Source organism: Notolepis coatsorum (assembly GCF_963971535.1).
Source record: "Notolepis coatsorum genome assembly, chromosome: 6".
In the NCBI taxonomy this organism is placed as follows: Eukaryota; Metazoa; Chordata; class Actinopteri; order Aulopiformes; family Paralepididae; genus Notolepis; species Notolepis coatsorum.
Genome location: NC_140170.1, coordinates 115,452,169 through 115,468,974, shown reverse-complemented (window position 1 = coordinate 115,468,974; position 16,806 = coordinate 115,452,169). Strand labels below are relative to the sequence as shown.

Below are 16,806 nucleotides of genomic sequence, written 5' to 3'. Positions count from 1 at the left end.
ACATGGAGGACTAGGAGGACAGAACAGGGAGGAACAGGAGGACTAGAGAGGGGAGAAAGGGACAGAGGCCCGCGGAGGCGGGCTGGGGACAGGGAGGACTAGGAGGACTAGAGTGGGGAAACAGGGACAGAGGCCCGCGGAGGCGGGCTGGGGAGAGGGAGGACTGGAAGGACTAGACAGGGAGGACTAGGAGGACTAGAGAAAAACAGGGTAAGGCCTTGGAACAGGGCGAGGGCTGGAGCTGCATACTGGGACAGAGAAAACAGGGTAAGGCCTTGGAACACAAGCATTAATGAATGTTGCTGCTCTGCAGCTTCTCCCGGGATGGTTCGTCTGAGGAAGCAGACGGTGGACGTCAGAACCGCTCTGCAGATCTCTCTCGGCATTTCTCCGAGGGTGGTAAACGGGACCGAGAGGGAGAGAGGGAGCGGGTTAGCTCAGAGTTCAGTTGGGAACAGAGCAGGTGACAGGAGAGGTGACTTGTCCCAAAAACAGAGTAATCCAAGTGAACAGAATCTTCGGTGTAAATACACACTGTGAGTGAAGTCCCAAAATACAAATCCAAGTGAATAAATCTTCGGTGTGTATACACACAGTGAGCGATGTTAAGGCCAAATATTATCCCAATGAACAGTCCAAAAAGCTGACGCTGGGTGAGTGACAGTCTGACAAAAAGCTGGATCTCTTCAGTGTCTTTAAACACAAGAAAAACGAATAGGATAAAAGACAGTCATAAAAACTCACCCAGGCGCTGTGCGTAAAGAGAGAAGGATCAGAACGGGGCGAGCGCGTCGCCACGGGAAACGGGTTGTCCAAGCGGAGGTCTGAGTGGTGCGCGACTGCTTGGAGTACGCGCCGGTACGGAGGGCGCATCTGGCGCGGAGGTCTGAGTGGTGCGCGACTGCTTGGAGTACGCGCCGGTACGGAGGACGCATCTGGAGTGCGTCTGCGCGGAAGAGCGCGCCAGGCTCGGAGGTCTGGATGGTGCGCGTCTGCTTTGAGTACGCGCCGGTACGGAGAGCGCATCTGCTGCGCGGAGGTCTGGAGTGGAGAGCGCGTCTGCACGGAAGAGCGCGCCGGCTCGGAGAGACGCATCCTCCCGTAGAGTATTAGGAAGCGATGCGCGTCTGGAGTGAAGAGCGCGTCTGCTGCGCGGAGGTCTGGATGCGCATCTGCGCGGAAGAGCGCGCCGGCTCGGAGAGACGCATCCTCCCGTAGAGTATTAGGAAGCGATGCGCGTCTGGAACGTCTGCTGCGCGGAGGTCTGAAGTGGAACACTGGAATACCTCCCGTGGAAGTCTTAGAGAGCGCAGTCCAGTGTCTCCTTTCAGGCAAACGGAGACAGGAGGCGAAGGCTAGAGTGCATCTCACGCCGGAGATGAAAGCAGCATAACAGACAGAGAACCTCCCGAAGGAGTCTTGGTGATAGAGATATGATACGGAATGATACGGGACGACCCGACAAGGGACAGAGGGGAAGAGCCAGGTACTTAAAGCCCACAGGGGTGCTAATTAGAATACACATCAGGTGCGGGAGGTAATTGATAATCGAACAAGAAGTGTGTGTTCGGCACCAGACCAATCAAACACATAATGACAGGTAGTCCAAGGGTGTGGTTGCTGAAGAGCAAACGAACGCGAGGGTGGGGGCTAGTGAGGTGAGGAGAATGCAATTGATTAACAGTAGGCTTAAAGGAACAGAGCGAGTAGGTGAGCAACAGGCTTAAAGGAACAGAGCGAGTAGGTGAGCAGCGGACAAAAACCTCACAGTACCCCCCCCTCCACGGGAGCCACCCAGCGGCCCAAAAATACAGACAGAGTGGCAGGGGACAAAAACAAGGCAACAAACAAAAAGTACTGGGCCAAGCCAGCAGGGGAAGCCACAACAAAAGTGGGGCCAGCGACTGGGGCAGTGTGGCCGAGGGGTAACTAGGGAAGCCGAGGGGCAACTAGAGGAGCTGAGGGGTAACCAGAGGAGCTGAGGGGTAACCATGGTAGCTGAGGGGTAAGTAGGGTAGCTGAGGGGTAACTAGAGGAGCTGAGGGGTAACCATGGTAGCTGAGGGGTAAGTAGGGTAGCTGAGGGGCAACTAGAGGAGCTGAGGGGTAACTACCAGGGCACTGGTAGCTACAGGGCCTATGCTAGCTGTAATGCAACATTAACAAAGAGGCTGCGCTAGCTGCCGGAGCTAGGCTAGCTGACAGGGCTGGAACAGGGGCACTGGAGAGGGGAACAGGGAAGGGACTAGCAGAGGGAAAGGGTAGCTGCCAGGGCACTGATAGCTACAGGGCCTATGCTAGCTGTACTGCTACATCAACATAGAGGCTGCGCTAGCTGCCGGAGCTAGGCTAGCAGACAGGGCCGGAACAGGGGCACCGGAGAGGGGAACAGGGAAGGGGCTAGCAGAGGGAAAGGGTAGCTGCCAGGGCACTGATAGCTACAGGGCCTATGCTAGCTGTACTGCTACATTAACATAGAGGCTGCGCTAGCTGCCGGAGCTAGGCTAGCAGACAGGGCCGGAACAGGGGCACCGGAGAGGGGAACAGGGAAGGGGCTAGCAGAGGGAAAGGGTAGCTGCCAGGGCACTGATAGCTACAGGGCCTATGCTAGCTGTACTGCTACATTAACATAGAGGCTGCGCTAGCTGCCGGAGCTAGGCTGGCAGACAGGGCTGGACCAGCATGAGAGAACAAGCTAGCTGGAAGGACAGTCCTAGCTGTGGGGAACTGACCTTGCTAGCTGAAGGGGCAGACCTAGCAGTGAGAGAAAACTGACCCTGCTAGCTGAAGGGGCAGTCCTAGCAGTGGGAGCAAACTGACCATGCTAGCTGAAGGGGCAGTCCTAGCAGTGGGAGAAAACTGACCTTGCTAGCTGAAAGGGCAGTCCTAGCAGTGGGGAAACTGACCTTGCTAGCTGAAGCGGCAGTCCTAGCAGTGTGAGATAAACTGACCTTGCTAGCTGAAAGGGCAGTCCTAGCAGTGGGAAAACTGACCTTGCTAGCTGAAAGGGCAGTCCTAGCAGTGGGAAAACTGACCTTGCTAGCTGAAAGGGCAGTCCTAGCAGTGGGAAAACTGACCTTGCTAGCTGCAAGGGCAGTCCTAGCAGTGGGAAAAAACTGACCTTGCTAGCTGAAAGGGCAGTCCTAGCAGTGGGAAAAAACTGACCTTGCTAGCTGAAAGGGCAGTCCTAGCAGTGGGAGAATACTGACCTTGCTAGCTGAAAGGGCAGTCCTAGCAGTGGGAAAAACTGACCTTGCTAGCTGAAAGGGCAGTCCTAGCAGTGGGAAAAACTGACCTTGCTAGCTGAAAGGGCAGTCCTAGCAGTGGGAAGGCTACACAAAAAGTGGAGGCCATGCAGAGAGACCGGGTTAGCTGCCAGGGCATGGCTAGCTACAGGGCCCATGCCAGCAGCAAGGGCTGCATTAACATAGAGGCTGTGCTAGCAGCCGGGGCTAAGCTAGCAGACTGGGGCCCTGCTGAGGGACTGGGTTAGCTGCCTGGGCATGGCTAGCTACAGGGCCTATGCCAGCAGCAAGGGCTGCATTAACATAGAGGCTGTGCTAGCAGCCGGGGCTAAGCTAGCAGACAGGGGCCCTGCTGAGGGACTGGGTTAGCCGCCTGGGCATGGCTAGCTACAGGGCCTATGCCAGCAGCAAGGGCTGCATTAACATAGAGGCTGTGCTAGCAGCCGGGGCAAAGCTAGCAGACAGGGGCCATGCTGGTAGTAGAGGCCTAACAAGCTGCAGGGAAGCCAACAGGGCTAACAGGGAAGCTAACAGGGCTAACAGGGGAGCTAACAGGGGAACTAGAGGGAACAAGAAGAAAAAAAGGCAAACTCAACATACACCGTCTGTGCTGGCTGGGGTCGTCGATTTGGTCGGGTCGTACTGTTATGGTTTGTAACCGACCCCAATCGCACAACACAAGACAGGCATGGGAGTAAGCCAAGAACTGGGCATTTATTGAAAACACAAAGAAAACGGCACTGTCCCTTTAAGGGAGAACACAAAAACACAGGGAAACAAGACTGGGAAGGTACAGTGCCTTTAAGAGGCGAGCTGGCTAAGGGGAAGGCTAAGGGAAGGCTAACGGAACAGGGCCGGGGCAAGGGACAAGGCAGGAACAGGGAGGACTAGGAGGACAGGACAGGGAGGAACAGGAGGACTAGAGAGGGGAGAAAGGGACAGAGGCCCGCGGAGGCGGGCTGGGGACAGGGAGGACTAGGAGGACTAGAGTGGGGAAACAGGGACAGAGGCCCGCGGAGGCGGGCTGGGGAGAGGGAGGACTGGAAGGACTAGACAGGGAGGACTAGGAGGACTAGAGAAAAACAGGGTAAGGCCTTGGAACAGGGCGAGGGCTGGAGCTGCATACTGGGACAGAGAAAACAGGGTAAGGCCTTGGAACACAAGCATTAATGAATGTTGCTGCTCTGCAGCTTCTCCCGGGATGTTTCGTCTGAGGAAGCAGACGGTGGACGTCAGAACCGCTCTGCAGATCTCTCTCGGCATTTCTCCGAGGGTGGTAAACGGGACCGAGAGGGAGAGAGGGAGCGGGTTAGCTCAGAGTTCAGTTGGGAACAGAGCAGGTGACAGGAGAGGTGACTTGTCCCAAAAACAGAGTAATCCAAGTGAACAGAATCTTCGGTGTAAATACACACTGTGAGTGAAGTCCCAAAATACAAATCCAAGTGAATAAATCTTCGGTGTGTATACACACAGTGAGCGATGTTAAGGCCAAATATTATCCCAATGAACAGTCCAAAAAGCTGACGCTGGGTGAGTGACAGTCTGACAAAAAGCTGGATCTCTTCAGTGTCTTTAAACACAAGAAAAACGAATAGGATAAAAGACAGTCATAAAAACTCACCCAGGCGCTGTGCGTAAAGAGAGAAGGATCAGAACGGGGCGAGCGCGTCGCCACGGGAAACGGGTTGTCCAAGCGGAGGTCTGAGTGGTGCGCGACTGCTTGGAGTACGCGCCGGTACGGAGGGCGCATCTGGCGCGGAGGTCTGAGTGGTGCGCGACTGCTTGGAGTACGCGCCGGTACGGAGGACGCATCTGGAGTGCGTCTGCGCGGAAGAGCGCGCCAGGCTCGGAGGTCTGGATGGTGCGCGTCTGCTTTGAGTACGCGCCGGTACGGAGAGCGCATCTGCTGCGCGGAGGTCTGGAGTGGAGAGCGCGTCTGCGCGGAAGAGCGCGCCGGCTCGGAGAGATGCATCCTCCCGTAGAGTATTAGGAAGCGATGCGCGTCTGGAGTGAAGAGCGCGTCTGCTGCGCGGAGGTCTGGATGCGCATCTGCGCGGAAGAGCGCGCCGGCTCGGAGAGACGCATCCTCCCGTAGAGTATTAGGAAGCGATGCGCGTCTGGAACGTCTGCTGCGCGGAGGTCTGAAGTGGAACACTGGAATACCTCCCGTGGAAGTCTTAGAGAGCGCAGTCCAGTGTCTCCTTTCAGGCAAACGGAGACAGGAGGCGAAGGCTAGAGTGCATCTCACGCCGGAGATGAAAGCAGCATAACAGACAGAGAACCTCCCGAAGGAGTCTTGGTGATAGAGATATGATACGGAATGATACGGGACGACCCGACAAGGGACAGAGGGGAAGAGCCAGGTACTTAAAGCCCACAGGGGTGCTAATTAGAATACACATCAGGTGCGGGAGGTAATTGATAATCGAACAAGAAGTGTGTGTTCGGCACCAGACCAATCAAACACATAATGACAGGTAGTCCAAGGGTGTGGTTGCTGAAGAGCAAACGAACACGAGGGTGGGGGCTAGTGAGGTGAGGAGAATGCAATTGATTAACAGTAGGCTTAAAGGAACAGAGCGAGTAGGTGAGCAACAGGCTTAAAGGAACAGAGCGAGTAGGTGAGCAGCGGACAAAAACCTCACAGTACCTTACCCACCTTCACCACGAGTCAACGTGCAGTGAAGTGAGCAACCTTGCGTCTAACAGAGCATTGAGAACCACGTGCGAAGAGTTTAATGAAGTAACGTCGAGTTCGACCTAATCTAATGTGAAGTAAATAGTCGTTCATTTATTGTATATCGTGCGGCCACAGTTCGTTCGTGTGTAGCATTACCCAGCGGTTCGTCGTGTCTTTAGCTAGTGTACTTAGCCAGGGTGTGTGGCCTAAATACGTTGCCCACACCCGAGGAGTCCTAGGCGGAGAACCGTTGGACATGTACACAGGAGAATCGGTGTCGGCGATTGCAGAACCATTACTGGTTGGATTATATTGATTTGGAACGTGGTACCCGGAGAAGAGCATCGTTGATTTCCACTGTCATTTGGGATTCAACCTCGTGAGGATTACAACTCGGGCCGGCCTCGTGGACGGAGGCTGGCTAGCTGTCATCAATGCTATCTAGCATTTGGATTACAATTATTACTTTGCTGCTGATCAAGGGAGTTTACAAGGACCGACTCCTGTACCTGGAGTCTCTTTATTCCTCATTGAATCAGACGGAGTACCCGAACATTCCTCTACCCTCCAGGCCTTACACCCCCGGAGGGAACCCATTGTCTCCAGGCGGTACCAGTGTTGCCCTATCTAGTTGCTACTATACGACAGGTGGTGTCAACTTAGACCCATCGTAGGATTCCTGCTATTCTTAGTGACTCATGCTATTGACTGACTTTACGCATATTCTTCGCCATACAAGCGCGACCCTAATTCTCATTCTGTAACCTAATGTTGCCTAATAATAATAAATTACCCTCAAATACTATTGTTTTGTCAATGCCGTGTTCTTGTGGGTGTTCACCATCTATATTTGATGTACTGTCTGGCCAGTAATTAAAGTACATAACTAGCAGTGGTTTAATCTATCACAATCTTTAATACAGTCAGGGTTTTGTAACCCCTCAGTTACAGCGTCACTACACTCATATAACTATGGTTATATACATAACTGTACGTTCAAAACATGACAGTCTTCTCTTCTGCCTGACACCACAATGCACATTTTAAGGCACGCCATATCAGACAGTATTAAAGCTGACAGTCTCCCCTGCTCATGACAGTCTCCTGTTGCCTGACACCACAAATGCACATTTTAAGGCAAGCCGTATCAGACAGTAGTCTCCTGCTCATGACAGTCTCTTCTTCTCGATACACACACAGTTCAATACCCGACAGTTTTGAACCTGTAATAAACAATAGACAGAAAACTGTAGCCCAGTGCAATAAAAACCTGACAGTTTTGAACCTGTAATAAAAAGCAATAGACAGAGTAAAATAATACAGTGCAATAATAGAATAGTAGAATAGAATAGATAGTAAAATTATGCAATAGAATGGACAGAGTAAAATAGTGCTACAGTACAGTGGAGTGTATTAGAAGGCTATGGTGAAGAGGTACGTTTTTAGCATATTTTTTAAAATATTAAGAGATCTAGCTTCCCTAATGTCCATAGGTAGTGTGTTCCATAATTTGGTGCATAGTTTGCAAAGGCTGCATCCCCGATTTTCCTTAGACTGTGGCTTGGAACCTTCAATAGACCAGTAGTAGATGATCGCAATGTTCTAGGAGGCACATAGTTGACTAGAGAATTTGCAATGTAGCTTGGTCCTGTTCCATTTAGTGCTTTGTAAATAAGGAGGAGGACCTTGAAATCAATTCTAAATGTTACCGGAATCCAGTGTAGGTTAGCTAATACAGGACTGATGTGGTCTCTCATCTTGGTTCTAGTTAGTAGCCTAGCTGCCTAGTTTTGAATGAGTTGGAGTCGTTCTGTGTTTTTTTTGGGAGGCCAGTGAGGAGTGCATTACAGTAATCAAGTCGGCTTGAGATAAAGGCATGGATCCGTTTTTCAGCCTCTTTTTGATTTATAAACGGCCGTACCTTAGCTATGTTTCTAAGGTGGGAAAAAGATGTTTTTTTCACCTTGTTGATGTGTGATTTAAAGCTTAGGTCTGAGTCTATTATAACACCAAGACTTGTAACTTCGGGTTTGATCCAAGGAGTAAGTTGCCCCATATTGCTCTGTAACATTTCTATTTTTGTTATAGGACCGACTAGTAGGATTTCAGTTTTGCCCTCATTTAATTTTAGGAAGTTGTTCATCATCCATTTGTTTATTGCTAAGAGACAGGCGGAAATGGAGTTTATAGCTGTGTGATCATTTGGTTCAGCGGAGATGTACAATTGTGTGTCATCTGCATAACTATGGAAACATACATTGTGCTTTCTAATGATGTCTCCGAGTGGCAGCATGTATAGTGAGAATAATAATGGACCAAGGCATCTCCCCTGTGGAACTCCGAAGTAGGTGTCATGTTTCTCAGAAGAATGATCTCCAAGCCTGACGTAATATTTTCTCCCTTTGATATATGTTCTGAACCAGTTTAATACATAGTCAGAAAGACCAACTAACTTTTCTAGACGATTTATTAGTATATCATGGTCGATTGTGTCAAACGCTGCGATTAGATCTAATAGGACGAGAATTGAGACTTTGTTTGCATCGGAGTTTATTCTGAGGTCACTAATTATTTTTGTAAGAGCAGTTTCAGTGCTATGGTGCGTTCTGAAGCCTGATTGAAATTCCTCCATGATGTTGTTTTCTTTGAGAAAGGAGTTTATTTGTATTGAGAACATTTTTTCAAGTATCTTGCTGATGAATGGGAGGTTGGATATTGGCCTATAGTTGGTTAGTACATTACTGTCTAGTTTGGGTTTCTTTAGTAAGGGTCTTACGACAGCTGTTTTGAATGCTTCTGGGAAAATACCTGTCAGAAGCGATGTATTTATAATATTTAGGACATGGCTTGCAATACTCTCTAATATATTAGCTTAAAAAATGCTGTGGGTATAGGGTCAATACAGGAAGTGGAGGAGTTACATTACATGACAGTTTTGTAAAGCTCAGTTGATGTAATGCAAGCAAATTTTCCTATGGTTACTTTTTCGCAGGGTTTGCTGATGGTGTCCATGTTTGTATCAGGACTAATGCTGGCTCTAATTAAAGTTATTTAGTTATTGAAGAATAATTCTAGTTCTTCACATTTTGTAGATGACTGTGGAGGGGTGGGGGCAGTGTTGAGTAGCTGGTCGATGGCTGAGAATAATATTCTAGAGTGTCCAACATTCTCTGTGATAATCTTAGAAAAAGCAGGGATGAGGAGGGAGAGGGGGGAAAGGGTGCCTGGTAATTTGGTGATGACATGGCAAGAGGGAGGGGCAAGGAGGAGAGTGACACATGGGAGGAAAGATGGGGGGGCTGGGGGGGAGGGGCGCCCTGCGTTTTAGGGTTGTTGATGGGGAGGGGGATCCCCAATCAAGAGGGAGGGGGGAGGGGGAGAGTGACACAGGGGGGGAAAGGCTGGGGGGGAGGGGCGATGGTGAACGCCGATATACTGCCTTGACGTCGATACGTGGGGAGCTGGGGGGGAGCGCTGTTAGTTCTGCTGTAATCCTGTGGATGTCCTCCGCAATCCGATCCAGTCGTTCCGACCCCTCAGCAATCAGCTTGCTCTGTATGTCCTCCGATAGCGATTCTATCGTCTTGACGTCATCAGAGTTAGGTTGTGTTATTGTACTGTCCGTCTTAGAGCTTGTTGCAAGGCCGTTGTCGATGGAGTAGAAAATGTGGGAAGTGAACATTTTTCCTCCATATCTGTTCAGAGAAAATCCATTCCTTTGGAACAACTGTTCACGTCTCCAGAACATGTCGAAGTTTGCAATGTAATTGACATTGTGTAGGTGTAGCACACAAGCAGTTGAGAGCCATTTGTTTAGCTGGAGAAGTCTGCTGAATCTTTCAGTCAATTTAGAGACTGTTGGCAAGGGGCCTCTGATGTGCGATTCAATGGGTCTCATTCCTGAACATTTTTCAAAGAGTTATTCTGGAAGACTTAGCTTGGAACCACTGAGACAGAATCAATGACAAGTTCACTCTGAGTCCCCAACGTGCTGGTAATATGTCTTAAGTGGCTGAAACGGTCGCATAAATGATATGATCTGATATCTGCTTGGAGAATGGCATTCTGTCTTAAACTCGAAACGCGTGTTCCCGTTACATTTGTTCGACACGACACACAAGAGTAATAATTATTTGTGTCGTGTCATCATCACTGAGCACACTGAGCACACATTAGGAACAAATGTAACGTTAGCGGCCACCACATCTACACGAACGTCTACACAACATAAGAGTTGTTTGTAGGTCGGAAATGATGGAATAGATTTACCAACAAAAAAAGGTGTTTAACCTGCTCATACCTTATTAAAAGCGAAAGTATAGACGCAGCACGGATAACTTGTGCTTCCATTCAAACAGACGGCAACACAACACATGTGACGTCAAGTCTCGCTCGTGTGAGACTTCCTCTCTAGATACTCTACCTGGCCAGGGTACTCCTGGGTCCTAGTGCCCCCCGATGTTACACTATATGTCATGCACATGTATTTTATATGTTAATAAAATTGCATTTATCTTTAGTCCTAATTCTGTCACTGTTTGATGTCACAAAGAAGGGTGTATCCGAAAACTGCCTACAACATTTGTAACATGTGATGAAAAAGTAAACAAATAATTAACTGTATTAGACACTTGTTAATGATGAATAGGCTTCACTTTAGATTGGCCCCCACGATAGCATCTGCAAATGATTTATAGATGTTTTATGAATGACTTAACAAATCATTTGTTGAACATGAAAAATAAATGGAGATACACTATAGTCGTTTTTTCATATCTATTTTTCAAAGCATCTACAAATGTGTTACTACAACAATGTGTTCAACATTATTTAATGATGAACAAATCAAGTACAAACAATATTTATAATGAGTTATAAATAATGTAGAACTAATTTGTAAATGTTATACAAATATAGTTCTAAATGATTTAATAATAATTTACGAATGTATATAAATTATCTGTTCATGAGGGGGCGGCTACGTGGCATAGTGGGCAAGGCGCTCGCCACGAATGACGGAGACGCTGGGCTCGCCCTGTTCGAGTTCGAGCCCAGCGCTCCACATTGCTTTCAGTTTAGCTGGTCGTTCATACTAATACACATTGGCCGTATTAGGGGGTGGGAAACTAATGGGTGGGGATCGGGCATTGTGGACAGCGACTCCTACAGGTTGGTTGGTGCGCCTGCGCAGTAGAATCAGGAAGTGTCGGGGGCAGCGTGAGCCTCCCACGCGTTACTCCTGTTATGCTGTTACCTCAAGTACCGGAGGGGACTTGTGCTATGTATGACTTAGTCCACATTGCAGCCGGCTTGTGGGAGGCAAGAAACAGCGTTCGTGACAGGGGAGGGTTGAATTGGATGATACGAAATTGGGATGGGAGAAAATATAGAAAAAAATGGGAGAAAAAGTGGATAAAAAAAATCTGTTCATGGTTAGTTCATTATCTACAAATACCTTATAAAGGTCTTATAACTGAGTGTTATTATAAAGTGTTACCGTATTGTTTTATGTTTTCAATATAAACTCTGTTTTTAGGAGTTGCCTTTGTGGCTTATTTATTTTTCTACAATACCTCTTTATTGAGTGTCGTCCTGTTTTTTGGACTTTACTTATTTCCTTAAATACTCACTTTGAGGCTTCCACCTGTAAAGGATGTTTTTTGTTGTTTATTTTTTCCCTTCTATACACAGATAACTTAAAGAGTCAGAGTCCCTATTATCTGCTCGTGACCCACACACACACGCAGCCCTTACAGAAGTAGCCTATATCTGAGTGTCATCGACATAGCAGTGGAAGTCCAAGTTAAAATGGCAGAGAATCTGACTGAGAGGGAGGATGTAGATGATGAAAAGGAGTGGGAAGAGTACGGAACCTTGGGGATGTATGTTGTTAACATATGTTAAGTTACTGTATGTGTTTTATGCAGTGTATTGTGAATAACAGCCAGCACATTATGCTGCATGCACACTGTTTGATGTGGCACAGTGTGTGTAATTTGTGTTTGATGTGACAAAGATCCCAAAGATCCAAAAATAATCTTTGTCAAGTCAAACTGTACAATACACATGCAACAAGTGTAACAACAATGCATCATACCATTGGAGCCGCTCTTCTTCCATTTTAACTTATTGTCTTCTGTGTGTCGTGTCCAAGTTGAGCGAAAGCTGACCAGCTCAGCTGTGATGTGTGCCAGACTCCACTGCAAACCTCTGGAGCTCTCCTTCCAAATGTTACTGAGGAACAATAACACATTGTTATAGTCAGATAGATTCCTTCCCATTAACACATTCCCTGCCAACGACATTATTGGCCGTCAATCGTTGAACGCCAACAACGAGTATACTCATTATTTGATCGTTATTTCTTTTATTCGATATTTCTATTCATTACAGGGACTCTGGGTTAACATGGGGAATCCTCATGAGAATGTAAAAGTGCAATACCGGCCGCATCACGCTAGACGGCGGTATCGAGCACTTTTTTTTTTTTTTTTTTAATCTTTTTCCCCCTCCTTTTTCTCCTCCGATTTTCTCCCATCCCAATGTTAGTCGTTATGCCTATTCCCAATCCCGTTCCTGGTCGCTGCGCACTTACCCCCCACAGTCGGTCTGGGAGAGTGGAGGCTACCACGTGCTTCCTCCGACACACGTCCAGCCAATCAACCGCTTCTTTTTACCTGGCAGCGCGGATTCTCACTGAGAGGGCGTAGCGTGTGGAAGGATCACACTATCCCACTTAGATCCTATCCGCGCTTAGCAGGCGCCCCGACCGAACTGTAGGAGTCGCTGTTTACAACGACCCGGACCCACCCCGCCAGCTCTCCCACCCTCTAATACTGCCAATTGTATTAGTGTGAACGGCCAGCCAAGCTGGTGACAACCCCGGAGCTGTGAGCTGGATTCGAACAGGCGAAATCGAGCACCCTTTCTATCCTTGTATCTTTCTCTGTGGGATGTCCCCAGGTCTCTGGTTTCACTTTTCCTACTTAATACAATTTTCATTCATTCAATCAATCAATCTGCGCGGTGATTGATTGAATGAAAATGTTATTAACAGATTGCAGAATGGGTACAATACAGTACGGCTCAATACACACAATTGTTAAGGGGATGCAGACCAGAGAAAGACTTTCATCTTGTTTACATCAGGGTCCCCCATTTTCAATTCATAATGAATTGTAAGTAAGGGTGCAACTAGCACTGTGCAATCCATTCTTTGTGGATCTAGCCCATAGACACGTTACCAAGAAGTGAATTCCCCTCTTGGTATATTCCCCTCTGTGGTGTGGCAGACCAGGGTTCGAAACTCCCACGGGGCATCGAAGTTTAACACAACACAAAAAGGTGACGATATCAGCTCCATTACATACGTATGTACTATGTATGTATGAATTAATGTATGCATGTATGTATGAATGTATGTATGTATGTATGTATGTATGTATGTATGTATGTATGTATGTATGTATGTATGTATGTATGTATGTATGTATGTATGTATGTATGTATGTATGTATGTATGTATGTATGTATGTATGTATGTATGTATGTATGTATGTATGTATGTATGAATGTATGTATGTATTGTGACAAGCCTGGTGGGGTTCAGACTCGCGGTTCAAATACACACAAATTCGAATGTCCACACAAGAGCAATATCAATCAACAAGAATATTTATTGAAATAAGGCAGAATCCAGTTTGATAGGCAAGAGAATGGTCATAATACAGTCCGATGGTCAAAAGCACAAAACAGGCTTGCAGACAGAAAAAGGGATAGTTCAATACTCAGGGTAGTCGTCCGGTCCAGGGTCAGTACACAACGGGGTTTCTCAGCCAGTCCAGGGTCCAGTACACAATGAACACCTTCTCGCCTTCACCTCTCCTCTCGCTACCTCTCACCGTACACAACTCCAAATATCTCAATCTCTCTCTCTCAATACAACAACTCCAACCTCACCTCCACTCAACTTACTTCTGACTAACCTAGTGGCTTTGTAGTGTGTGTCTGGGGTGTGTGCACGTGAGATGTGGGTGAACTAATGATGCACAGGTGTGTTCTATCAGTACTAATAAGCTACCTAATTGTCTCTACTCCTTCCGTGGCAATAATATCTCTCATCCTTCACATATCCATGAGAGGGGGGGTGATATTTGCCATAGTATGTACAGTATGTATGTATGTATGTATGTATGTATGTATGTATGTATGTATGTATGTATGTATGTATGTATGTATGTATGTATGTATGTATGTATGTATGTATGTATGTATGTATGTATGTATGTATGTATGTATGTATGTATGTATGTATGTATGTATGTATGTATGTATGTATGTATGTATGTATGTATGTATTATGAATGAATGTATGTATGTACTGTTGTATGAATTAATTTATGTATGAATGGATGCATATACTGTTGTATGTATGTATGTATGTGTATGTATGAACTTATGTAATGTGTATATTTATTAATTCATTAATGTATGTATATATGTACTGTATGTATGTATGAATGTATGTACGTACTGTTGTATGAATGTATTTATGTATGTATGTAATGTATTTTTGTATGTACTTTTGTATGTATGATTGTAAATATGTACTGTTGTATTTATGTATGTATATATGCATGTGTGAATGTATGTATGAATGTATGTATGTATTGTATGTAATGTATACTGAGACCAGTAAGAATACACCCTGAATTTCCAGTCTCAGAAAATAATATTTATCGTTGCTTTTGCAAAGGATTTATAATTGTCTGCTATTCCAGCCCAGTGAGAACCTGCAGGGAAATTGTACAGTAGCTAGCTCAATACTGGACCAATCAGTGAAATTATGGTCTCTGTGTTTCAGATACATGGCAGACAGACTGTGAATAGGGTCTAAGGTCCAAATGAGCAAAGTTATCATTTAAGAAATCTAAAACTAGCAGTTTTAATGTCTATTTAATTGCGCTGGCTTTAAGTTCTCTCTCTTTTTCTCTCTCGGATTACAGGAGTAGAGTCAGGCTATCGGCTGTTGGTCATGTCCTCATCAATTAGCCCTGCTATAAAAGACCCGGGCCAGATTTCACTACTCTGCCAGATCGTAGCCTCAGCTACACAGTTAATCTAGACTCTAGCCATTCTATTGTGATTTACTGCTCTGCTAGTATATGCATGATTTTTATTTCTGTTTTTCTTGTGTCTGCAGTTTTCCCTGCTTGACTCCTGCCACCGGCTCTGTGCTCCTGACCTGGCTTCTCGTGTTTTGCTCTGCCCTGCGCCTGGCCCCTGGCTTCATGTTTTTTGTATTTTTGAGGAACTGTTTTGTTCCCCAGACTTTCCTCCTAAACCCTGATGATTCTATCCCTTCTATTCTATGTTATTAAATATACCCTTTTGGTAGTTACATTTTTTTTTGTACTGTTATTTGCCTTCTGTGTCTGTGTTATTGGGGTTGGGTTTGTCTGTAAGCTGTGACACTTCAGAAAGAGACACTCCAGCTTCTCAGTTTCGTCAGACCATAGTAACTCAGGCTGTTTGCTCTGCATTGCATCAAACAAACGTGCCCTCAAGACATCATATAAAGTACAATAAAACATAAAGTGTAATTCATTTTCAATATATCCAAGGTCACAAACACACTATGTTCCTCAGTTACAGCATTACACCTGCTCACTTATATAACCAGGAGTAGGATACCACTTCTATAAGCAGGGGTAGGATACCACTTCTATAAGCAGGGGTAGGATACCACTTATATAAGCAGGGGTAGGATACCACTTATATAAGCAGGGGTAGGATACCACTTCTATGTGTGTACGTGCATGTGTCTTTCAGTTTTTCTTTCTTTCTTTCTTTCTTTCTTTCTTTCTTTCTTTCTTTCTTTCTTTCTTTCTTTCTTTCTTTCTTTCTTTCTTTCTTTCTTTCTTTCTTTCTTTCTTTCTTTCTTTCTTTCTTATTCATTATGAGGCATGGCTATATAGAAACCAACTAATGAATTGTTTATGCAGCTTCTCTTATTGAACTAATCTTTTGTACCATGTCTTGATTAATATCATGATCACAATATTTCATACAATACAATGAACGCTTGAATAGGGGCCAATGCAGGTCACCTGTGTCTGTTGCGGGGGTCAGGTGGTCCAGGATTCTCCTCCACCAGTGGAATAACGATCTTCTCAGCCATGTCCGTTAGCAGAGAGAACGTAGGTTCCACAATGAAGTCCATAAAACCTGCAAGAGCGAAGGTGACTTGATTACCATGAGTCTGAGGTGTAACACCTTGAATGAGCCTCTACCAGAACAATGACAGGTAGAGTAGTATGACACAATTCACACTGGCCTTCCTTCATCGTAGCTGCCATCTAGTATAGTGGTACTAATTGGTTTTCTTGTGAGATGTGAGTGTGACTTACCTATCTGTGACTCTGCTACGAGGGTGCTATTTCGATCACACAGAGGGGAGAAGGGCAGGCCCAGCTCTGCCTCTCTATCGCCCTCACAAAGACAGAGAGAGAGAAGACATTTTAAAGGGCATCCGATGCGTGATCGGAAATAACTTATAAAGGTCATTCCATCGATTCCTCCGTTCTTCACCTGAAGACAACAGATTAGAACGCTGTGGCAGAGATTTTCTTTTCAACTAGAGAGAGAGAGAGACAGAGAGAGACAGAGACAGAGAGAGAGAGAGAGAGAGAGAGAGAGAGAGAGAGAGAGAGAGAGAGAGAGAGAGAGAGAGAGAGAGAGAGAGAGAGAGAGAGAGAGAGAGAGAGAGAGAGTGTAGCCAGGCAGCGACAGCATGTGAGAGAGAGCACTCACACAAATCATGGGCAGTCAATACTCCTATATGGTATATTTTGTTGCCTGGTCTGATGGCCACCACTCACCT

At 46.4% G+C, this 16,806-nt stretch overlaps 1 protein-coding gene across 1 annotated transcript in view; it reads right to left on the bottom strand.

Annotated features, from left to right (window-relative positions):
- LOC311229652 (dual specificity calcium/calmodulin-dependent 3',5'-cyclic nucleotide phosphodiesterase 1B-like) overlaps nucleotides 1–16,806 on the bottom strand; it is a 133,815-nt gene that overhangs the window by 45,733 nt on the left and 71,276 nt on the right. Inside the window, exons 13-15 of the mRNA XM_084315729.1 lie at nucleotides 16,334–16,415; nucleotides 16,034–16,151; nucleotides 12,022–12,158 (exon numbers count right to left, since the gene is read on the bottom strand). Coding sequence (XP_084171855.1) covers nucleotides 12,022–12,158; nucleotides 16,034–16,151; nucleotides 16,334–16,415 — 337 coding nt within the window. The remainder of the gene's footprint in view (nucleotides 1–12,021; nucleotides 12,159–16,033; nucleotides 16,152–16,333; nucleotides 16,416–16,806) is intronic.